The sequence below is a fragment of the Ovis canadensis genome, chromosome 19, assembly GCF_042477335.2.
Source record: "Ovis canadensis isolate MfBH-ARS-UI-01 breed Bighorn chromosome 19, ARS-UI_OviCan_v2, whole genome shotgun sequence".
Lineage (NCBI taxonomy): Eukaryota > Metazoa > Chordata > Mammalia > Artiodactyla > Bovidae > Ovis > Ovis canadensis.
The window spans coordinates 39,687,977-39,713,848 of record NC_091263.1 but is presented as its reverse complement, the minus strand read 5'-3'; the positions used below and the strand labels follow the sequence as shown (position 1 = coordinate 39,713,848).

The following is a 25,872-nucleotide window of genomic DNA, read 5'->3' as shown; positions in this document are numbered from 1 at the left end:
CTCAGATTCTATAGATCTTTATTTGTTAACCACTTTGTATATGATTGGGAGGTTCTCCTATATTATTTTTTAGGACTTGGAAAAAGTCCTGCATCTTCTACAGAGGTTATAATTTGGTTTTGCAAAATGATTTTTACTATTATTAAGCTGAAAACATTTATAAGAGAAATTATTTAAGCACCTGAAAATCTATAAAGGAATGAAAAATTACTTGAAAATAGGAAAGATGTTAGTGCTAATAGATTGGGGTTGATTTTTCAAATGATTAGTTTATTAGGGAATATTCTCTGGTTAGAACTTTATAGCCTACATTTTCATTACATTCTATTATATCTGTAAAAGTAAGGCCTTCTTCACCATGAATTTCTAAATTCATCTCTATTTTTGACACTTAGATTCATATATTATAAAATGTATTTTTTTTGCTGCTTAAAAAGGTAATCATATTAGATGAAATATATTACATATAACATATTAAGCTAAATTCCTAAAATAAAGGAATTGTTTCCACATTCTTTCTGAAAAGAGACAAAGTACAATGCAAAGATTTTTTTAATGTCATTAAAAAATGTGTATAAATAATACATTCTTTTGAGGATAGCAGATCCTATACTACCATTTCATTCGGGTCTGTTGTATAGTACTGATCTCTTTTGATAATCTAGCTCACCAGTCATGTATGTCTTCAGTTACTTATTAGTGCCAATTTAGCTATACAGGAATCTGAGTTTTTGCCTTAGAATCTGTAAACACAGAAAGAAATTGCCTCCTCTTAAATATCACATCCTCACAGAATTTCCTGACCTTCATATTTAAATTGATACAATCCTGTTACTATCTCTGCAGGCTCTTTCCTCTGTTTCCGTTATTGCAATTTACAAATCTGATTTTTATATTGTGTTTATTGTCTGCTTTCCCCTCTAGCTGGTGAGCAACATGAGGACAGAAAACAGGTTTAGTCATCAATTTATTCCCTGATCTTACTACCGTGACTTGCTCATGGCAGGCACTTAATAAACCATTAAAATTGCTGGATGAGTGAATGGTGAATGACTGCATAATCTGAAAACTAGTCACAATGTAGTAGATTTGACTGATATTTTTCCTTGAGAGTTAAGCTTAAGGAATTCTTATTTTATCCTGCTGTCGTAAAGACTAAACCATCTTCTATTCTAATGAGGTATAACTGTTTAGTCCCGTCCCTGATATTAGTTGGAGGAGGTTGGATGGAAGCCCATTGCCGGGGAAAGTCAAATACAGCAAATCCCAAGCTACCCTTGAAATCCCGAACTTTCAACAGGAAGATGAAGGCTTCTATGAGTGTATTGCAAGTAACCTTCGAGGAAGAAACCTTGCAAAGGGTCAACTCATTTTCTATGGTGAGCTAATAGAATTTCAAAAAGTATATGAAATATTTGGTGATATCCTTCATAGAAAATAGTGAAAGTGTTTAGCATGTTGTGGGCAAGTGTCATAGGAGAAATAGAGAAGACACATTTCCAAGTAAAGATGCTAAATTCAATGATTAGCCGATGGGAATGACCATTTTTAAAATATGGCTTTAATTTCAGCATAGTCTATGCATGTTATTGTTTATTATAAATTCCTTTGAAAGATGAGCAGTGTCGTGTTAAAAGCCATAGAAGTTTATAACACAAAGTAAAATGGAATTCAATATATTTCCCTTAATAAATTCAGCAGCAGCCTGTGACAATCTTAATGATAATCGCAAACAGAAATTACAAAAGGAGAAAATGACAGGAGAAGCATAATACTTATGGTAGTTTTCAGTACTTGTTTATGTTTCCCAAGATTGTCTACATATATGTAGACAAGAGAAAAATAAACTCATTACTTCGTTTAAAAATATAGTTGTCTCATTTATCAGAATCTCTCATGGACTTAAGAGAGATGATAAAAACATATATTTTCTAATGTTTGTCCTTGTGTCTTCTTTCCTCCAGGCCAAAATATACACTTGCATGTAGTTCACTTTTTTTTTTTTTTTGACATCAAATAAACCATAAAATATACCTCAGGATTGTCAAAATGTTTGCTGCTTTTAAAATATTCTTAACTTAGCTATATTTAACACGTCTGTACTCAGGTCAGTTTGGTCACTCAGTCGTGTCCAACTCCTTGCAACCCCATGAACTGCAGCACTCCAGGCCTCCCTGTCCATCACCAACTCCCGGAGTTCACTCAACTCATGTCCATCAAGTCAGTGATGCCATCCAGCCATCTCATCCTCTGTCGTCCCCTTCTCCTCCTGCCCCCAATCCCTCCCAGCATCAGTCTTTTCCAATAAGTCAACTCTTCGCATGAGGTGGCCAAAGTACTGGAGTTTCAGCTTTAGCATCATTCCTTCCAAAGAACACCCAGGACTGATGTCCTTGAGAATGGATTGGTTGGATCTCCTTGCAGTCCAAAGGACTCTCAAGAGTCTTCTCCAACACCACAGTTCAAAAGCATCAATTCTTCAGCACTAAGCTTTCTTCACAGTCCAACTCACACATCCATACATGACCACTAGAAAAACCATAGCCTTGACTAGACGGACCTTAGTCGGCAAAGTAATGTCTCTGCTTTTGAATATGCTCTCTAGGTTGATCATAACTTTCCTTCCAAAGAGTAAGCGTCTTAATTTCATGGCTGCAGTCACCATCTGTAGTGAGTTTGGAGCCCCCAAAAATAAAGTCTGACACTATTTCCACTGTTTCCCCATCTATTTCCCATGAAGTGATGGGACCAGATGCCATGATCTTCGTTTTCTGAATGTTAAGCTTTAAGCCAACTTTTTCACTCTCCTCTTTCACTTTCATCAAGAGGCTTTTTAGTTCCTCTTCACTCTCTGCCATAAGGGTGGTGTCATCTGCATACCTGAGGTTATTGATATTTCCCCCGGCAATCTTGATTGCAGCTTGTGCTTCTTCCAGCCCAGTGTTTCTCATGATGTACTCTGCATATAAGTTAAATAAGCAGAGTGACAATATACAGCCTTGACATACTCCTTTTCCTATTTGGAACGAGTCTGTTCTTCCATGTCTTCTGTACTAGAGGACTTTAAAAGCTGTATTTATTTATGGCCAAAAGTCATTTTCTGTGTGACATGTTTCTATGTGACACATTTATAATCAGTAGTAAAGTAATCGGAAACAAAACTATATATTTCAATAACTAAAGTTTCAAAGGTATTGTAATTACCTAGAAGGAATGCTAATTAAATTTATACATGTGTTCTCAGTCACCCAGTCTTGTCCAACTCTTTGTAATCCCATGGAAGGTAGCCTGCCTGGCTCCTCTGTCCATGGAATTCTCCAGGAAGAATACTGGAGTGGGTTGCCATTTCCTCCTGACAGGTCCTCCTGATCCAGGGATTGAACCGTTCTCTCTTGCATTTCCTGCATCAGCCTGCAGATTCTTTACCACTGAGTCACTTCAGAAGCTGTCAATTGAGTTTATACATATATTCTTTTGATAGCTCCTATTTTTTAATCCAAAGTCTCTGGACTCTTGCATTCTTTTGTAAATAAAATTGTGAGGCTGTAACTGGGAGTTTTTTTAGGAGCAGCAAAATATTACACAGGCTTTGGCTAATAGGTATGTCATTTTTCTACTAAACTGACAAATATATAGATAAAAAAAAGTTAACCATAAAATTGATGTCTCTATAAACTGGAAATCAATAATAAAGTACTTTCTCTCACATTAATAAAGCAACTGCTAGCTTACATAGAAGATTTTACAAATATTAATTCACATAATTTTTATAGCAATAAAGTGTAGAAATAATTTTCAGTGATATTATAGGCAATTAACCTTTGATGAATTGAACAAGATCTCAAATAATGTTTGCTAGATCTGAGATTAGAACCTTGAACAATCTTCTAAAATGAGATTCTGCCCAGTCTACCATAGCTCTTCAACCTGGTCACCTAAGTCTATTCATAAGACCGATGGAAGTGAAAGTGAAAGTCGTTCCGTCGTGTCCGACTCTTTGCTATCCCATGGACTATACTGTCCATGGAATTCTCTAGGCCAGAATACTGGAGTGGGTAGCCATTCCCTTCTCCAGGGGATCTTCCCAAACCAAGGATCAAACCCAGATCTCCCACATTGCAGGTGGATTTTTTTACCAGCTGAGCCATGAGGGAGTCCCAAGAATACTGGAGTGGGTTCCTTCTCCAGCGGATCTTCCCAACTCAGGAATCAAACCGGGGTCTCCTGCAGTGCAGGCAGATTCTTTACAACTGAGTTACCAGGGAAGCCCCACATGATCTATTATCACAATCAAATTAGCCATTTAAGAAGTACAAATGGTCTTTGTGGGAGCATAATGGGTAATTGGTCAATAAGACAAAATAATGCTTCTTGTCCACCTATTTAGTTGTCAATATGCTCCCAAAGGGCTTCCAAGGTGGTGCTAGTGGAAAAGAATCTGCCTGCCAATACAGGAGATATAAGAGACCCCGGTTCAATCTCTGAGTAGGGAAGATCTCCTGAAGGAGGGCATGGCAACCCACTCCAATATTCTGGCCTGGAGAATCCCATCAACAGAGAAGCCTGGTGGGCTACAGACCATTAGTGTTGCAAAGGATCAGACATAATTGAAGCAACATAGCACACACACATGCACACATATCTCCAAAGAAGAAGAGAATTGATCCAATTTCTTGAGAATCGAAAAATACTTGAAAATTTCAAGAGTCTCTCAGTCCATTATGTTGCTGTGCTTAAGTTATACTTCAGAATTCTACCCATTTATATTGGGTCCTCCTCTGGCAACCCACTCCAGTATTCTTGCCTGGAAAATTCCATGGATGGAGTAGCTTGGCAGGCTAGGGTCCTTTGTGACCCATGGGGTCACAAAGAGTCAGACGTGATTGAGTGAGCACAAATACACAACCTCCAAACTATGTTTATAAAGTATTATTTTCATTATAAATAATGGAGCACATTCAGAGGAGTTAAGTCAATTACACAACCATTGAGAGGGGGAAATAAGTAACAACACCCAAGCCTGTATGGTAGACTTGAAATACTGTTGTTTTTTCTCAGGTAGTTCTGACTTAGTTGGACCTACCTGTAGTTGTAGACTTAAAAGTTTATTCTTTGGAATCCTAAGCATCCAAAAAATGTACACATTAAAAAAAAAAACAAACAAATAAAGCTTAAAGTTACTCCTATTGCACTAAGCAACAAATTATGGTCTGAAACTCCTGTAAGCTATGTGGATTTTACGTGTGTGTTCATTTTTCCTCCCAGATCAAATGTATAATAGGGCGATTTCTAAACAAGTATTTACAAACTATAAATTTTAAAAATATTAGATAGAAACATGATTCAATTTAACCAATACACTCAGTTCTTTTAAGTATTGCCATCCATTATCCCTCAAGGTTGTGAAAAGCGTGTCATGTAACTGGAGGTTGCCCTGATTTCCATAGGAGTTCATCTTGGCTTACTTTTCACCATAACAGGACATCATGATTCCTTCTTCTCCTTGCTAGCTCCCCGAAGGAACTTCTCTTTCAGTGCAAGAAGTTACAGTGGAAAAACCTTGAAAGTCAGATATACTTGTATATCATTTTGAAGACTCTCAGCACCACTTACTCACCACTGCTGCGGTGACCTCCTCTGACACTGTATTTTGCAGGTGTGGCCTGTCAGAGTCTCATCTCAGGTGGCCCAACAGCCCATCTTGTTTCCTTCTCCAGTTTTATTTGGCCCCTTCTAGAATCTACTCAAAATTTAAGCACACACAACCTGAATGTGCTAATAGTTAATACCTGCTGCTGCTAAGTCACGTCAGTCGTGCCTGACTCTGTGTGACCCCATAGACGGCAGCCCATCAGTCCCATCCCTGGACTCTCCAGGCAAGAATACTGGAGTGGGTTGCCATTTCCTTCTCCAGTGCATGAAAGTGAAAAGTGAAAGTGAAGTAGCTCAGTCGTTTCCGACTCGTCACGACCCCATGGACTGTATGCAGCCTACTAGGCTCCTCTGTCTATGGGATTTTCCAGGCAAGAGTACTGGAGTGGGTTGCCATTGCCTTCTCCAGTTAATACCTGCACTGCCCTTGAATGGCTGTGGACAAGAGCCAATGAATAAAGGTTTCCTCTTTCTTTCCTGGGCAGGCAGTTATAGAGATTCCTTATATATTCACAGAGGATGGGTTACAATCATCTCTGCGTGCTCAGTTGTGTCTGACTCTTTGTGAACCTATGGATCCTAGCCCACCAGGCTTCTCTGTTCATGGAATTCTCCAGGCAAGAATACAGAGTGGGTTGCCATGCCCTCCTCCAGGGAATCTTCCCAACCCAGGGATGGAACCCGCATCTCATGTCTCCTGCATTTGTAGGCAGGTTCTTTACCACTTAGTGCCACTTGGTGGTCAACTCAATAACTCATTCTTGCATTGACTCCTTCCCTGTTGATTCTCCCTTTTCCTGAGAACTTACCCTTGGCCAGCACTCCTAAACAAACACAAACATGTGACTACTTTCTGTGTACAAAATCAGGCTTCTCTATTTTCTAACTATGTCTCATTGTAAGCTGGGAAAGACTGAAGGCAGAAGGAGAAGAAGGTATCAGAGGATGAGATGAGTAGATAGCATCACCAACTCAAAGGACATGAATTTGAGTAAACTCTGGGAGCTAGCGAAGGACAGGGAAGAGTGGAGTGCTGTAGTCCATGGAGTCTCAAAGAGATAGACAAAACCAAGCAACTGAACAGCAGCTTTTTGATAAGGTTACCTAACACCTATACAAAAAGTCCTCTACAAAAGTTTGGAGGGAGAGTTAAGTACAATTATACAGGAAGCTCATCCACTCCAACATATCTAGAACAGACCTAAACAAAGGAGAAGGATTAAATGGCAAATCTAGAAAGTTTTCCATCATCATTATAGAAGAAATAATAATTTCAAAGAATTTATTTTATACACACTTGTTTCCACGAATGTTAGTAAGGATAATACTACCTTATACTTAAATGCCATTTCAACATCAATTATATCAGTTGCTTTTTGCTTCAGAACTATGTTGAACTTTCTCAGATTAGAAAATAAGGTTTGGAAAACTCATGCCTAGAATTAAAGTTATATGCTTAACCTACATACAACTCTAAAAGTTATCATTCCCTGTCAAGACTTATACATAGGGAAAAACAACTTGATTAAAACCTACTAAAATGTGATAAGGCTGATATCTGATTTATGCTTCAAACTATTGAACTGTAATTATATTGGATATAGATACAATTATTTCAGTTAGTTCAATCTAAATATAGTTAATGGCCTTTTGCCCACAGAGGGTTCAGAAATGATATACGTTTTCTAACTTGACCTATATACTAATATCTAATATGGAATTATCCTTTAGCTTGTTCCCACAGCTCCAAAATTGTTATACAGGTGTAGCAAAGTGATAGATGGCAAATATCAGTCTTATGCAAAAGGTCCACTGATATTTACAACAGAGTTTCTATTGTCCCACTTTGGGGGTCCTGCATCTCCCCTCCCTCAAATCATGAGTACAGTATTACTAGACCTAGGTAACTTTGTCCTTCTGATTTCTATAGTCCTTGAAATGCAGCGTAAGATTTTGCCTAACTGATTTGCTAAATAGTTGCTCTTGCCTCTTTTTGAAACAGCCCCTCCAGAATGGGAACAAAAAATCCAAAATACATACTTGTCTATATATGACAGCTTATTTTGGGAATGCAAAGCCAGTGGAAAGCCAGATCCTTGGTACACCTGGTTAAAGAATGGTGAACGCCTCAATCCAGAGGTAAGTAGCTATGGTGTTATTAAACTTCCACCTACTCTGCTAGGGAAATTTTATTACTAACAGCAACAATGAATGTTTCTGGAATGTTTAGTAGGTGCCAGGAAATGTAATATAATCTTTACATATCCTAATTTATTTAATACTTAAACTCAAGTGACTATTACAATTATTCCCATTATTCAAATGAGAAATTTATGGGTAGGAAACACAACTTGTACAAAGTTGCACTTAGTCAGTGATTGATCCATATTCAGATGATATCATTATCATCAACAACATTCACTGAACTCTCATATGAGCCCGGCTCTTTGTTAAATATTTTCCACACATTATCTAGTGTCATCCTCATGACAATTTTACGAGAAAGATATGATTATCATTTGTATAGTGAAAAAAAATTGTTTCAGAGGGCTTACGTCTATTTGTCCAAGGTCACAAAGCAGCTAGTAAGTGTTAGCATTGGTATTCTAAGCATACCGTACCTGATTTCAGAACCCAAGCTCCCAGTCATCATCCAGAAACTTGGTTTTTATGAAAGCTAATAGCTGTCTCTAAACCTAGAAAAGTGGAAAACTGAGGCAGTTATCCACATTTTTCAAATTAAAGCACACTTTACAATATATAGAAAATGAGACAAGTTTATTTTTCCCATCAAATTATCCTAATAATTGTGTCAGCTCACCACTCTACTTTGCACTTACAGGCTCAGTTAGAGACACAAAGAACATCTGTTGTTTAGAACCTGAATAGAATGCTCTTCTTTGTTTCAGCTTTATTGGACTTTAATTCCTTCATCCCTTTTGCAAACAACATTCCCATGTGTCCTCCAGCCTACTTTTACTATCTTTAGAGGATGGTGATAGGTACCATGAAATATTTAAAGTTATATTTACCCTGTTAAACTATTTTATTCTATACACTCAAAATTGTACCCAAAATGGGACTCTGCAACAGACTTTGTGTGTTTCAGTATGTTTAAACATACTTCATAGTACACTGCAGAAAAGAATTTAGCTCCTTCAACTTACGTACTCAATTAGAAAATTATTGAATCATCATATTTTAATTTTTTAAGACTTTATGATGGAAAACCATGGAAATTAGCTAGTCACTCTATCCATGTCTAACATTATTGTTGACTATGCTTTCTGAAAAAATTGAAATGGTAGTGTATTCCAAATTATTTTATATACCGCATAAAATTCAGTTGCTCAGTTGTGTCTGACTCTTTGAGACTCCATGGACTGCAGCAGGCAGGCCTCCCTGTCCATCACCAACTTCCAGAATTTAATCATATTCATGTCCATTGAGTCAGTGCTCCCATCCAACCATCTCATACCTTCTATGCAGAAAACTGCCAATTTTAAAAGAAATGAGGTAACATAAAATAAACTAACCACTAAAATTATGTTAATAACATTTCCATTGTTTTTTAAAGTCCAGAAAACTGCCCAGAATCTTGAAGTATATTAATTTCAGTTTCATAAGCAACAGGTCTCATACCCCAACAGCTCATAGATATACACAGATATTAAGAGCATGCTTACAGTAATGCACTGGCATTTTATGTGACTTTTCTTTTATTAGGAAAGAATTCAAATAGAAAATGGGACACTCATCATAACTATGCTGAATGTGTCAGATTCTGGTATCTACCAATGTGCTGCAGAAAACAAATATCAGATAATTTATGCAAATGCAGAATTGAGAGTATTAGGTAAGTCATTCATTTATAGCCAAAAAATTCAAACTGACATTTTAGCAAGCTATGATTATATGTAATATGAATCCAATTTTTCTGTAAAGTAGAAATTGCTTTTCCTTGAAATAATGAGAAATGTCTAAATTAGTTTCTAAAATATGCAAAGTGAGAATTATTACTCAGCTTTGGGTGATGTGGTAACACATCAGGACTTGGAGGAACCCACTATTGGGTGAAACCAAACCAGAGGTGGCTCCCCCAAAGTTGATCTCAGCATGAGATTTTGAATACAACTCAAAAAGCATCTATTAGAAATGTTTTCAGCTACAAATAAGAAAAGAAAATCTCAATTTACAGACTGAAACAAGGAGGTATTTTATTTCAACAAGAACTTCAGACTTTCTAGGTGGCTTAGTGTTAAAGAATCTCTCTGCCAATGCGGGTTCAATCCAAGGGTCAGGAGGAGCCCCTAGAGGAGAGCATGTCTTGCCTGGAGAATCCCATAGACAGAGAAGCCTGGCAGGCTACAGTCCATGGGGTCCCACAGGGTCAGACATGACTGAAACGACTTGGCACACACACATGCATAAGAACTTCGTGGGGGGTGGGTATGGGTGGGTAGCTGAGCAAGAGCAATGTGACTTGATGATCTTTAAACTTTTTCCTCATGGTTGTAGCCTCCTGGCTCCAGGATGAGTGCTGTACCTACAGAAATCAAGTCCATACTGAAACCCAAAGAAGACAGAGGGGACAGCCCCTATCATTAGAAAAGCAAAATTTCCCTGCGTCCTTACATCAAACTCCTTTTATGTAATTAGCTAGAACCCTGTCACGTGTCCACTCAGACCTCAAGGGAAGCTGGGAAATGAGCCCCTATAGTGGAAAATGTTGAGACAGAGCAGTTTGAGGATGATATTCTGAGACAGTCAGCCAGTGAAGTTGTCACCATAAATGACTCAGTGACGTCTTTCATCCTGAGACTTCCTTAACAGTATAAACACAGGAGATGAGAGGAAAAATCAAGTAAAACCGCAAAGTTTCGTAAGTCTATGGGTGATGGACATTGATTCATTTGTTTCTTCATTCAGTCATCATTTATTGAATACTTATTGTGTATTAAACCCTGAAAACAGAACTGTCAATATCAAAATGATCTTTATAGAACCTATAGTTCTACAGAGGGGGAAAAAAAGCGCTGAATTTTAAAATATTGTGACTATTACAGTCAAGAACTGAGTAGGTGCTATCAGCTGAACATAACCTAAATTGAAGACCTTCTCTTTAAACATGTATCAGAATAAAAAGCGTGTATAGGTTAGTGGAAGGGAAGAGAAGCCATACAAGAAAACATGGCATATCTGAAAGAAATTCATATAGACTTTATGCTAGGAATGGGAACTGGACACATAGGTTCCCACAGGCAGGCAGCTAGGAAGACTTGGATGTATCCCCAGGCAGTCTAATTATTTATTACCCTTATGAACTGGTATTTGCTCATGATTTATTTAGTGAGGACAGAGTTGAAACTGACAAAGGCTGTTTTTTTTTTTTTTTCTCTGTTGTTGTTGTTAAAGTTTCTACTCAGCTTGCCTGCTTCAACTGAAGGCAGACTATTTCCATTTTTCCAGTTAATGGTATGCCTAAAGAAACCTGAAATAATAATATACTGCTTTTGATTTATTGAAAAGGTATTTCATTGTGTGCACGCTCTCTCTCCCTCTCTCTCTCTCGTGAAACCATCTTCACCTTCTTTATTATAAACACTATCAAAAATGTGACCTTTTGTAACTTGCTTCCTTCCTAACTCTAGCCTGCTTTTGTTATCTCAATGACCATTACCAAAACAAAAATAATTTACACTTACTGAGCCAATAATTTGTGCCAGTTGGTACTTAACCTTCTTTACTGAATGTTACCTCTTTCAAGACCCAGACTAACTGACAGGTAATATCTATTGCCATCTATTTCATTTTACAAATGGAAACAGAGACTCCAAAATGCCAAGTCCATAATTAGCTCCAAAACACCTTGAGCAAAGTAGCTTCAAAAAGAGGTTTGTTTGTTTTTTGTTTTTTTGCTTTTTTTTTTTTTTTTTTTACAGATATTAGATTCTATCTAGGATACTGCATCAGTTCTTCGGTTACAACATGTTGATTAGATGAGTAATTGAATAATTCTGTGATTTTGTTTTTAGCCTCAGCTCCTGATTTCTCCAAAAATCCCCTTAAAAAATATTCAGTTGTTCAAGTTGGTGGGGATATTGTGATCGAATGCAAACCAAATGCTTTCCCCAGGGCCACTATTTCCTGGAAAAGAGGAATAGAGAGCCTGAGACAAAGCAAAAGGTAAAAAAATCTCTTTTGTCTTAATATTTTAAATATTTTATAATATAATATCTTCCAGATTTTAGAGTTTACTAGGTTTTCTAAAATTCTCTCTCTTACAGTAAGCTTGCAATTGTGTTATCTGTAGATATGAACATTTTCACATGATGGTATAAACAAAAGGAATTTACAAGGCTATGAACTGTTTGTATAATTTGACTGCAATATTTTCAGTGCATGTGCTTGTAATAGATATATTTTAAGAAATCCTTTAAGACCTTTTTCTATATTCAGTTTGAAGCCTTTTTCCTGACCCAGCCTGCTGAGAAATCAGTGAGAAGAGCATACACAAAGGAGAGAGACATTCATACTCACACACCTGGTGTTGTGGTTTTTAAATAGTCACACAGGTGTTCACTCCATGACAAAATGAATTCACCACATGAAAAAAAAATGTAGAGAGGTTCCCGTAGAGAAAGAAGAGAGGTTTCCTCCTATTATGGATGTGATTGAGAAATCCCAGATCAGCACTGGCAAGTTCTCTGGGAGAGTTTTGACAGCACAAAACAGGTGTTTTTCTTTACGTATAACAGATTTCATTCCATTGTGCTGTAGAACCTTGTATATTCAGAGTTGATTTCACTAAAGTTCCAACTCAAATGTAAGGACCCACCTGTGTTTCTATGTGGTCAGATACACAATAGGGTGCTACTATGAAATAGCCACATGCTGATGGTATGAAAATGGTTTCACGGTAACTTCTTCAGCATCATATGTGCCACAAACTCATATGCATACTGGGCAGGTAACACAAATAACAAGATACACCAGGTAAAACAAAAGACAGCTCAATTGTCATGACAAAACACGGCAATCTGTCAATCTCAAAAGCCTGTGAAGGAGTGGAGAGTGAGTTCTACACCTAGAAGGTATAGTCACAAATCTGAATTCAGTCAAATGTTGTTTTATGGGTAGAACTTTTAACATTTCAGGAAAAGCTAGAGATCTAAATTTTGGCATTGAAACTCTGGGCCAGAAGAAACATCCATGGGTTGGTTAAAGGGACACCGTTTTGTCATTTCTGATCTCAGACTGCATTTGTGGTCAGGGAGAGAGAAAATTAGGTTCAGTTCAGTTCGGTCGCTCAGTCATGTCCAACTCTGAAACCCCATGAATCACAGCACGCCAGGCCTCCCTGTCCATCACCAACTCCCGGAGTCCACCCAAACTCATGTCCATCGAGTCGGTGATACCATCCAGCCATCTCATCCTCTGTTGTCCTCTTCTCCTCCTGCCTCCAATCCCTCCCAGCATCAGAGTCTTTTCCAATGAGTTGACTCTTCGCATGGGGTGGCCAAATTACTGGAGTTTCAGCTTCAGCATCAGTCCTTCTGATGAACACCCAGGACCGATCTCCTTTAGAATGGACTTGTTGGATCTCCTTGCAGTCCAAGGGACTCTCAATACTCTTCTCCAACACCACAGTTGAAAAGCATCAATTCTTCAGTGCTCAGCTTTCTTCACAGTCCAACTCTCACATCCATACATGACCACTGGAAAAACCATAGCCTTGACTAGACGGACCTTAGTCGGCAAAGTAATGTTTCTGCTTTTTAATATGCCATCTAGGTTGGTCATAACTTTCCTTCCAAGGAGTAAGCATCTTTTAATTTCATGGCTGCAATCACCATCTGCAGTGATTTTGGAGCTCCCCAGAAAAAAGTCTGACACTGTTTCCACTGTTTCCCCATCTATTTCCCATGAAGTGATGGGACCAGATGCCATGATCTTCATTTTCTGAATGTTGAGCTTTAAGCCAACTTTTTCACTCTCCTCTTTGATTAAAACAAGCAAAGAAGCAGTGTTGATTGTGTAGAATGCTCTCACTGTTATATCTCTCACTGAGGCCTTGTACACTCTCTCCTGACAAGAAAGAGAAAGCTCTTTCGAAGGCAGTCTTTCTTTTCCTCTTCTGTCTCCCAGGGACTCTACAGCCCAGAACTGAAGCTTTTCCCAGGATAGGGATCCTGTCAAATTTATTCTTGTATGCCCTGTGCCTTGGCATAGAACCTAAACTCAGTAAGTATCTGCAGAATGAATGAATGCTTCCAAAAGGATGAATATGTGAGGCATTACCAGCTTCACAGTACGGCTATTCTGGGAGGAAATGCCTCAACACATACAGATGCTATGAAAAGAAAGGTGAAAAAGACGAAAGGAAAGCTGGTGCCTGCCCCAGTTGGTCTCCTTCCCTTCTAGAGTACCTGGGAGACTGCTACAAGCACGCCCAACAAATCTGGATGTGCATCCTCTAAATATTTTCTCTTTCACCTCAATCCTAATCAAGGTTTAAATGCACTGCTATAGAACAGGAAAACTCAAGAGAATCCCATAGCGTCAAACACAGGCTCTGTACTGAGCATTGGGATAAATTGATTAGCTCTGCTTCATTTACTAAAGTGACTGTAAGTTTTCACCTGAAGAGCAAGAATGACTACTGTTTACCCTCCATAACCTTTAAAGATCTGAATGCAAGTAAGGGTGTTGGGAAGCGAGAAAAAAAAAAAAAAGGGAGAAGATTTGGATGAAGGTAAGAAAATGAGAGAGAGAGAAAGCTTTGTAGGGTACAAGGAAACTGCTTTTTAAAACAGGTTTTCAGATTTATGTTTTATTTGTATAGAGGATGAATTTGGAAGCTTTTTGACTCCAGAACAGTTACTAATAGTCAAATCAGATTCATTCTTGTCTTACTGGGATTAAAAGAATGGTCCATGTGATTTTTATGTACATCTTTCATGATTGTATTCACTTGCTGCTTTAGAATTTCATTACATGTTTCAACAAAAGAAAACAAACAAAATTATCTTCTGAATATGCATCCTAAAAAGTTGAAAAAAAATCAAGCCCCAGTAGAGTACAACAATTACAGATGTGTATCTCTGCCAGGTATAGATGACCTTAAGCAGTATTTTGCAAAGGTCACACACAGCCAGCTCTGTGACACTTTGTGTCTCTGCAGGCTTCCTATCCTGTCCTTGCTTCTATTGTCTTCTGAGAAGACTGATTTCATTAAAACCAAGACTTCATGTAGCTTATTGAGAAATGCAGCACCTATGCTTCTATTGGTGTTGACTTGATGGCCTTTCTGTAGTCTTATCATGGGGATTTTCAAACAGGCTGCAGGTAAAAATTAGAATGAAGTCACAACAAGAAAAATGAACATCGTATATTAATGCATACATGCAGAATCAATAAAAAATTGGTACAGATGGTACAGATGAAGCAACTTCCAGGGAAGAAAGGGAGATGCAGACATAGAGAATGGACTGTGGACATGGCAGAGGAAGCAGAGAGGGGATGGATTCAGAGAGTAGCAGTGGCATAGATACGCTACCATGTGTAAAACAGGCAAGCAGTGGAAAGCTGCTGCGTAGCACAGGGAGCCTAGTTCGGGTGGAATGTGGGGGTGGGAGGGAGGTCAAGAGGGAGGGGATATATGTTTACTTATGGCTGATTCACATTCATACTGCTGTACAGCAGAAACCAACACAATAGAGGAAAGCAATTATATTCCAATAGAAAAATATTTAAAAATAAAGAAAGGAAAGAAGGAAGGGAGGAAGGAAAGGAGGAGGAAGGAAAGAAAGGGCATTGACTATTTACTACTGTAGAGGTGGTATGGTACAATGAAAACATAGCTCAGCCTCTATTCAGTCCTAATTGCACCATAATTTGGAGTAGAAGCATCATATCTTCCTAAAAGACAACAGAGAGCAAAGTGGTCTCTTCAAGCCCATTCAGGTCTAAGCTTGATTTTTACTTCTATAGGTTTGATCTGAGCCATTAGAGGGTAACTGAATCTTTTCCCCATGATCTTTTCTCCTTCTCAAATCAACGATGCCAGGACAAATCCCAGGTCTTAGCAAAGTAACTGCATTCAGCTTGTAAATAGCTACCACAGTGCAAGAATACTTTGGTGAGGAGAATATTAAAAGAGTATCTAACGCCACACACTATTTCTTATAACATTTGCAATATATGAATAAAAATTATTTGACTTATAGTCTGTGAATACATTTGAACATTGAGTGTGCTCACACGTGTGTGTATATATTAATATGTGTGTACCACAGGGTTAGCCATAGTTTCCAAACCTAATGAAATTAATTACACTAGGAGATAGAGACCTAGTCCATTTTCCAAATTTTATAGGACCAGATCACAAACTCAAACACAGAATAGTGAATCTTAGTATATACTTTTTAAATGCCACATCAACTTGAATATTATATCTAAATAATATACATAATTCCTATCCTTTCATACTTCTGTTAAAGCATGATATAACTGTATACACAGGAAGATTAAAAGAGTCAGATATAGAAAACAGTTTAAATGACTTCAACTAGGAACAGTTTTTAGTTCTTGACCTTGGAAATACCTATATGGGGAAATGCATGTTTTTAGTCTCTGTTTTAAAACGTCTATACCATCCTGTCTACTTTGAAATTTCATTGTCGCTACACTTGCTTCCAATAAAGTGTAGCTATCTGTCTAGAGATGATTGAAAAGATTCTAAAGAAATCTATCCAAAGTAACCTTACTCTGTGGCTTACTTTAAAAGAAAATGGTGGCAATACATATTTTTTTGAAAATTTCTTCCAGTATTACATGAATCGAAACAGCATACAGCTTACAGCTAACGTAAAGCTTAGACCTGATGCCCAATGTGCCTTCTCTGTTTCCAGAACTTTTCCTTTCTACAAATAATGGAGAACACACTCAAACTCTTTATTTTTGGAAGCCTACTGTCACATGATTTTTACTGAATTTCATGTGTTGATAATTCAGATCAAGCAACATTTCTGAATATGGTTTGTATTTCTTATTGGCCTATGTGTCACATTTGAAGTCCTGACTATTTTAAGAGTTCCATCTTTAACAGTGTCTCTATTTATGGCTAGCTGTCAGAGAAGAAAAGTTTTCTTCCAACTAAAAATAGGCAGAACCCTAAGGCTGCCTGATTTCCTGCTAGAAATGTATAGTCATACTCATCTACCTTATTCTTTCTGGAGCTACCAATCATTTAGAAACAGTATTGAAACTGAAGAGAAGCAATGGTATATTCCTCAGCAAGAAACTGGAGTGTATTATTAAGAGCCCCTTGCTGGGAATCAAAATATAGGGTTACAGTTCTATCATTGATAAGGGGCCTGACCTTGAGTAAAATCACTAGCTTACTTTTTTTTTTTAATTAAGGTCACTGTTCTTGTATTTATTTAAAATGAAATAATTTAAAAAAAAACTAACAGAAATACTTGACATGCTATCCACATAGTGACTGCCAGAATAGAGATTATATTTTAGAAATCAGTGCAAAGCATTAACCTGGAAGGTTGAAATTGCAGATTCTATCATACTCAAAATTTTGTACATGCTTTGCTAATTTGTTCAGGTGACCGAATAATTGTGCCAAACATGGTGATTGCTGTGAGTTGTCAAATTAGCTAAAGTGACTGGTTAGGATGAATTCAGAGATTATAGAGGTCCCTGGTATCTAGACTTAAGCATCACTGAGTACTAGGCCCCATTCGCTAACTCACCATTATGGACCCAGCACCCGGCACAAACCTGGAACACAACAGATGTCCAATGCATATTTTCTACTTTGCTAAATGAATGAAAGCTAAAATTCACTTTGTTTTGTGTCTACCTGAATTAAGAGATTTCTACAGTTAAACCTAATATGTATTTAATAATTAATAGGCCCAAAATGTGTTCATTCATTCATCCTGTAAGTATTTAATGAGCAACAATTATACCTCAAATTCTATGCTAGGTGCTGTGGATAAGTTTTAAGTAGCCGACTACATGATGCATAATACATAAGAAAGTGTTTTCCTTTTCAATTATTTGGAGTCAGAAGATCTGATTTCTGTTCTGAACTCTACTTCTCACTTAGCTGATAATTCTAGTAAGTCCTTTAATTTAACTGGTCCTCAGTTAATTCATTTAAAAAATTGGAGAAAATAATAGTTGTCTCACTCTTGGAGCTGTGTGACTCAAATGACACAGAATGAATGAAAAGGATGGATGATCTGTTTATACTCTGTTACCATTGGCTGCATGTATTGCTGTTATTCCAACCTTTATGCAAATCCAAGTTGCACATTCTTACCTCCACCAGCCAAGGGAAAAACCAGAGACTTCACCACAGGAAGTCAAGATGAATACAGATGAAGCTTATCTCTGCAAGGCATTCTGAGGCAACTGAGGGAATCAATTCCACATCTGCTAAGTTTGATTAATCACTTCTTTTTTGCCTTGTGGATCCACTTAGCAAGTGAACTGACAGAAATCAAAGGCCTAGATTTATCTCCTTATCCCCAGTGACTGCTGGCTACCTGTGCAGGGATCACTTCTTGAATTTAATAGAAGACGTAGGAAACGTGAACTTTCTGGACCAACAGCTCAAAGCTGTCCTCTGACAGGCAGCATACAAAAAGATGCCGAAATCACCTGAGATTTTGTCGGAGTAGATATACACTCTCTGAGCAACAGAAACAAAGAGGTGGACCAATTTTTTTCCCTATTATCAAAAGAATAATAATTGAATTAATAAGTAACACACCATCCTGTTTTTTCATTTTCCTAAAAACATCTACCATATTTCTCTCTCATTTCATAAGATGAAGTAAAGTAAAATCCAGCTATATGTTAAATTGCCATTATAATGAAAATAACTAATTTAAGCATGTCCATAAGCCAGTCAGTATACATGCTTTTCATATTTTTCAAAAAAACAAAGTGCAGTTTTTTTTTCATATTCAGATACATTTCTAAGGTGTATCTGAATATACCTTCAGCCACAGAGTATACAGTTATATTTGTACTAGTTTTACCCTGATAATCTCAAAAAGCTGAATACAAAGGACACTTTGAAATTAAGAGGGACTCAAACTCTTTCAGACTTAGAGATTCTGCCCCTACCCCCGAACAACTGGTTTCAGGATGTGGTCACAGGCCATAGACTTAAAACAAGAGGACCGTTGGGACTTTTGGAACCAATTTCATGACCTCTTTCCACTCAGATACATATGTGTGTGTGCATGTATGTATTATTATATATATATACACACACACGCACGTACACACACATACTTCAAAAAGATCTTAGGAGATCATGGATTTTGTGATTTCTCCTATAGTAATGACATCATTAAAACCTTCATGGCTCTGAGCATTTCACAAAATGCCTGCCTCCCGTGACAAGGTATGAACCCATAAGTTGGTATGGAAGCTAGTAGTGATGCTTATTCAATAGTTTTGCTGCAATCTGGTAGGCCCACTCCATTTTCATCTGCATGACACTTCAACTCCTAAGACCTCTTTCCTAGACACAAAAGAGATTTTTAGGAGTCTGAGGAGAGCTGAAAGGAAGGAGTGAGAGGGGAAGCAGAAATGAGAGAAAGGAGATGAGGAGGAAGAAGTATGAGATGACATTCTCTATGCCAAGAGAGAATTGATCATTATTGAGCAAGTCACTTGATCTTTCTTCTCTTCATGGATAAAAAGGTGCCCTTGGGAAAACCTATTTGAAAGTTCTTAGCATAGTGACACAGAAAAGGAACAGAATTAAAAGTGAGTCTGTTTTCATTCTTTTTCTTGCTAAGCCAGCAGGAAGGACAAAATAGTTCCAGAGTTACAAACAGTGACAGAACCTGTTGCCCAACACTTTGTTATCACTCCACTTTCTCCTTGGAGCCTTGTCACAAGCATCTTACCTTGTAAATCAGCCTGTGGGAGTCTGCCTGCCTGATTATAAGGAAGCCACTTATATGATGCTCCCTCCCTTTTTGACCCTTTTCCATATATCTTCTCCAGTGGCACATTGTTAAAAATTTGTCTGCCTATGCAGGAGATGCAAGAGACATGGGTTTGATCTCTGGGGGAGGAAGATTCCCTGGAAAAAGGAACGGCTGCCTACTCCAATATTCATGTCTGGAAAATTCCATGGACAGAGAAGACTGGCAGGTTACAGTCCATGGGATGGCAAATAGTTGGAAATGGCTGAGTGACTGAGCACATAGTATGCATGTATCTTTTAGTAACTGCTTTCTAAATCACCATTATTCCTCCTTTCTTTTAAACTTTTATTCCCAATTGTTCATTCTTAAAATATCCCCTCCACATTTTTAAAAATACAACTTTAGCCAAAATGTAGCAACTGCTAAGTAGGCTTTCCTATCCTTTACTCCTTGCAGAGCTTCCGAATGGAACAAGCAAACAAATCTAATTTTATTTTGTATCATCAACTACTTAATGTAATACTGCTTAGTACATCAGGTAACATGAGTATCAAATAGGCAAATGAACCATATGTTCCCATGTTTAAGGAAGAATGACAGTCTGCATAATGCCAGGCTTATTACAATCTCCCTTCTGTGTGCTTCTTTGTAATAAAATTTTAAACTGTTCATACTCAACTCCTGAGAGCCTTGTTAAGGTGAGCCTTTCCAAGGGAATACATGCTGAAGATGTCAAGAGCCATCTGATACTCTTGCCTATGTCACGCAAAGATGTAACAAGCTAAAATCCTATGTGTGCCCATGTCACTCTCGCCCTATTTTTTCCCTCTTGCCATCCAGTCTTCTTTCCTTTATCCCCACTGGCCTGGAGCACTGACCCTTTAGCACAATGCTTATAGAACCACCTGCCTGCCATGGTCTGAAAAAGCTCCAGGTCATTAAAGATGTAAAGCCTGCCTTTAAACCCAACCTGTCCAGCTGGGTATGCACTGTTTTATTTTACACTACTGTCTTGCTTAGACTACCGCTGCTTTAGTTCCCTATTTAAAATGTTTTAATGATGGGCAATAACATCATGTGGATTTAAGCCAAGAGTAAATATGGCAAAGAAGTTCCAGAAATAAATAGCATCCTATAAATTCTTGTACGAGAAGCTATCACTGAAAATGCATATAGGCTTCATTGTACAGTTGCTAAGAATTCGTAGGCTAGATCAGCTGCTTTCACTTTCATGCATAAGATTATTGTGCCTAAGATTTGAAGATCATGCATGATTATGCACCTAAGAATGTTGTGGAAAAATGCAGAATCCGAGGGTTGCATTCAAGATTTTGAGTCCATAGGCATGAAGCAGGGTTGAGCAATCTGCATTTTTGCAATTTCACTCTGTTCCCAAGTAAAGCTGAGACTGTTCAATAGCAGCAGAGATACTCTGCTTTGGAGCAAACAAATCATTTAAAAAATACAAATTTTGTCTCATTTTTTTTCCTCTAAGAACTCTGCTTTCTATACCAACATGCTCAGCTCCTCATCTTATCTCAATGCTCAGGTCAATTAGTTTTGAAAATATGAATACAGTTAGCCTTCAAATGGTGTCAACTTACTTATGTGCTTGCTTCTAATTTCTGAGTGACATTTATATCTTTCAAAGTTTTCATAAATATTCAGCAGCAATAATTTTAAAGACAGAATAGGTCAGTTATTAGCACAATGTATACAAATCACCTTTAGTTCTTGGTTTGACTTTGGAAGAAAGAAGTGCTGACTTGATAGGCTTAAAGTATAATGCTCCTTAGGTAAAGAAAATGGTTGCTTGACTGGTTTGTTAAACTGTTTGTTACAGCTATACCTTCTTAGAGATACCAGTGGGCACAAGGAAAGTACATAAATAGAAGTAGAAACAGAATTTTGTCTTGGTAGAAATTATGATCCAGTTGAAGAAAGAAAAAACAAACTAATTAAATGAGAGTTAGTCTCGTTAATATTTTCAAAATGAAGAGTGAGGCTGTCAGGGCATTTTTTAAAATCACTATTTCCCTATTTCCTTCATTTAAAAAAAATTTCCACTATGGAGTTTAAAAAATTTCCAAATGAAATTTACACATAAGCTCATTTAATAAAACAGGTAAAACTGAACAAATCCAGATAATGTCCTGGAGAGAGAATCAGAGCCCCACCTCAATGCCCTCACCACTTTCCAGCCACAAGCAACCCAAGGAGTGCCCTAAAAATCTCCTGGATCTCTTGAGAGCAGAGTTGGAGAATTCCTGATTTAGACTGACAAATCTGATTCTCAAGTGTGACTTGTCAAGCTACTCATTTATTTATAAGCACAGTTGCAAACCAATTTGACAGGCCATGTGAAAGTTTCTAGGTTTATAAATCTGAATGAGTTCAGAGTCTCATGAGGGAAGCAGGCGGGTCAAAAGCTCCAGTGCAGTGGGGCGTGTGTCACCACACACAGGATGGGCTGGAGACACAAAGGCAGCTCACGGGAGTAAAGAGAGGCCTCAGCAGGTTGGAGGCAACTGACCCGGCACTTGAAGGGTAGATGGAAAATTTCCTAGATGAGGAATGTGGGAGGAGCAGCTTTTCTGTGTGGTTATTGTAACCCATAGTTAGCTTCGTACTTGATGCCATTTTGAAGATATAGATATAGACTTTCCTTCCCTCAATACAGGATGTATTTCATCCATGATTTCTCTAAATAGAGAATCAAATTATTTTATGAGTCATCCAACAGTCAGTTCTTTGAGTATTCCAGGGATTCTTCAGTATACTTAACAACATACAGTTTCATTCCTTCTCAGATTAAATTAACCAATTCAGTCAGCAATATACCCTTGCCATAGTTGAACCTGAGCCTTATCATACCTAATTATAATAATATCCAGTAATATCCTACCTACAATTGACAGACCATGTGTTGAGATGTTAGATACAATACCACTTAATTTTCACATGATGCCTATGGGGGGTATCATTTATTCATATGTTTTATTTATTTTTTTTTAATTTTTTATTTTATTTTATTTTTTTCCATTCATTAGGTTTTCCTTTTTTTTTTTTTAATTTTAAAATCTTTAATTCTTACATGCATTCCCAAACATGAACCCCCCTCCCACCTCCCTCCCCATAACATCTTGGTTAAAGCTAAGGTTTAGAGAAGTTAGGCATCATGTCCAAAGTCACAGAGACGGTAAATGATAGAAAAGCATTGCAGGAAGCTCTGATTGCAAAGCCATGTGTGATCTTAAACACCACACGCTAGGTTTTTAATTAGCTTTCTGATGTAATGTAGTGTCCATCTGTGGCTCTAAAGGCAGACTGTCATACTGTACATGTTATTTGTTCCTCATTTTTTTTCTAGTTAGACAAAAGCTCTTCTGAAAACAGTGACATGTACAAATCCCATCTTTATATCTATAAAAAGTATTAGAATAAATCCATTTGTTGTCAACATACTGAAAGATGGAGTCTTAATTCACATCAATATAATAAAATAAATCAGTTCACTTAATGGCTTAGCATCCTGCATCCACAATGTTCAAATGACTGATTATTTTCTTTTCTTTTCTAAAAAATTATTAATGTATTTATTTAGGGCTGAGCTAGGTCTTCATTGTTGTGCGTGGGTTTTCTCTAGTTGCAGCAAGCAGGAGCTACTCTCTAGCCATGGTGCATGGGCTTCTCATTTCAGTAGTTTCTCTTGTTGCAGAACATGGGTACTGGGGAACACAGGCTTCAGTAGTTACGGTGTGCAGGCTTTAGGATGCAGGCTCACTAGTTGTGATGTGTGGGCTTAGTTATCCCATGGACTGTAGGATCTTCCCAGTCCAAGGATCAAACCCATGTTCCCTGCATTGGCAGGCAGATTCCTAACCACTGAACCACCAGGAAGCCCTTGGAGTTTCAATGTAACATGAACTATAATTTTTGTTGACATATAGTCAGGGATATGAAAATTCAACACATAAGGATAAACTTCCTAAGCTCCATAAAGGACTTGATCTAGGCATGAAATTATGTTACAATTAAGAAGGAATTAGAGTCAGCAGACAATGAGGCATGTCCAGTTGACCCTCCCCCTGCTCAGTTAGTTTGTAAAGTTAGTTTTGTAAAGTTTCTGAGGAATACAATAATTCAGTAGCCAAAAAGAAAAAAAAAAGTGAAGTCACTCAGTTGTGTTCAACTCTTTGCGACCCCATGGACACCAGGCTCCTCCATCCATAGGATTTTCTAGGCAAGAGTACTGGAGTGGGTTGCCATTTCCTTCTCCAGGGAACTTCCCAACCCAGGGATCGAATCCAGGTCTCCCACACTGTAGACAGACGCTTTCCATCTGAGCCACCACTTGATCTTAGCCAAAAGGCCAAGAAGCGAGCTAAAATTGGAAATCCCACTAGCATCCACCACTTTCAAAACTACCCATGTTTAAGATAGCGAGGGGAAGACTTTCCCAGATACACATATTCTGTAATCCCTGAATTATAAAGCTGGAGTGAAAAAGGTAATAATCATGAATGTTTCAGCCCAATTCTCTTACTTTTTATATCTGAGGGAAACCAAGGACCTCAGGAATTCACTTTCTAGTTTAAGTTCATCTGGCTGTGTTTGAATCTCATCTATCTATCTCAAAGTAGGCTGCAGATATAACTTTACATTTGCAAAATTTTAAAGCCCGAGGAAAATCACACAATAGGCTCATCATCATAAATGTAATGAAAGTGTAGCCAAAATGTCTTCACAATGTTCAAACTTCTCCGCTCTATTCTGCACAGTTCTTTCTCCCATTGTCCTTTCAATCCGTTCTCCTCTAGTTATTTGGGGAGCATCCTTTTTAAAACATTTCTTTGAAGTCCTATATTCACAACTTTTTTGTCCCTTGCCAACTTTATAATTTCCTGTCTTTTCTTTTGATTTGCTTGGGCTGTAAGGCATGTTAGCATATGAATCTGTATTAATTCCCTTCTGTGTCTCAGGCATCCTAAAATACTGCAGCAAATGGAGACACTTTTCTTTATCTTTCCCTCCTTCTACTGAACAGCTAAATATTCCTCTTAGGCCTCTTTCATTGGATTAATTTAGCTAAGCTTTCCATCTGATGCTATTTTGTTAATTTTAAATCACATTTCCTTCACATTTTATGAGAATCAGCCTAGCAGCACACTCTTTGGCATGCCATCGAAATAAAGACACATCGTGACTCCAAATAATTACATTATTTAGCAGAGACTATCTGCCATCTCCTAATTTATATCACAATTCAGCCACCCTAAATCTGTATTTGTGTTGTCTGTGAGCCACTGCAAAGTTGTTCCTTATATTATTTCTATATATTAAACATGGAGTCACATTTTGTTGAATTCTAAGGTCTGAATACTTTATGCCTGATTTCTGCTTTGGAGTTTAGAACAATTGAACCAAACATTTAAGTTTGAAACATTTGGCTCTTCACACCAGTAATTATGCATTAGGCATAAAATGCAACTACAGAAATCAGGAATTTTTAAAAAAACTTAGACACTGGTGGCAGTGATGTTTTTATTTCTATGCAAATTAAAATGTGTTTGATTTCATTTTTAATCTCCCTAGGTAACACCTCTAAACAATCTTTTGGCTAGCTAAATGCTTTCAGTTAGCTCTATAATGACACTTAAATCATCTTTGATTAATCAGTTCATGAGAAACATATCTTTAGCTATTTAATCTGTTTAAAATATATATTCCTCTTGTCCATTAGGAGTGGTTAAAAAATTAAATGGCATGCATGACCTGTTTTTCCCCTAGGCACCTGAGAAAAATGTATTTTCTGAAAAAAATATATTTAATTTATTTATGCTACCAATTCTGATGCCATGCCATGTAGGTTTTTATTTTTGTTTACTTGTCCTGCTCCACTCACATTCCATTACATATAAATTTAAACACACTGTGTATGATGTTAATCAATACAAGAGATCAAAGAAACACTAATACTTGTCTGCAGATAGGAAAGAGACTCATAAAATGCAAAGAATATTATCACAGTGTTTTCTGTAAATAAACTAAAGAATTAGAAACCCCTCGATAGGGTCTATATTAACATAATAATTAATTTTTGTATGAAATATTTTAATAAAACTTCAGTTTCATGATTGGAACTATATTAAATAATGATTAAAATTTGCTCTCTCTATATATATGCATCCCTGGTGGCTCAGAGGGTAAAGTGTCTGCCTGCAATGCGGGAGACTTGGGTTAGATC

The 25,872-nt window shown here is 37.5% G+C and overlaps 1 protein-coding gene across 3 annotated transcripts in view; it reads left to right on the top strand.

Moving 5' to 3' along the window:
* CNTN6 (contactin 6) overlaps positions 1-25,872 on the top strand; it is a 174,108-nt gene that overhangs the window by 88,068 nt on the left and 60,168 nt on the right. The window contains exons 4-7 of one of the 3 annotated variants that reach the window (XM_069562587.1): positions 1,198-1,379; positions 7,655-7,791; positions 9,379-9,508; positions 11,688-11,838. In XM_069562587.1, coding sequence (XP_069418688.1) covers positions 1,198-1,379; positions 7,655-7,791; positions 9,379-9,508; positions 11,688-11,838 — 600 coding nt within the window. Of the gene's footprint in view, positions 1-1,194; positions 1,380-7,654; positions 7,792-9,378; positions 9,509-11,687; positions 11,839-25,872 lie in introns of all 3 variants that reach the window. The other 2 variants (XM_069562586.1, XM_069562588.1) reach the window with 2 other exon arrangements.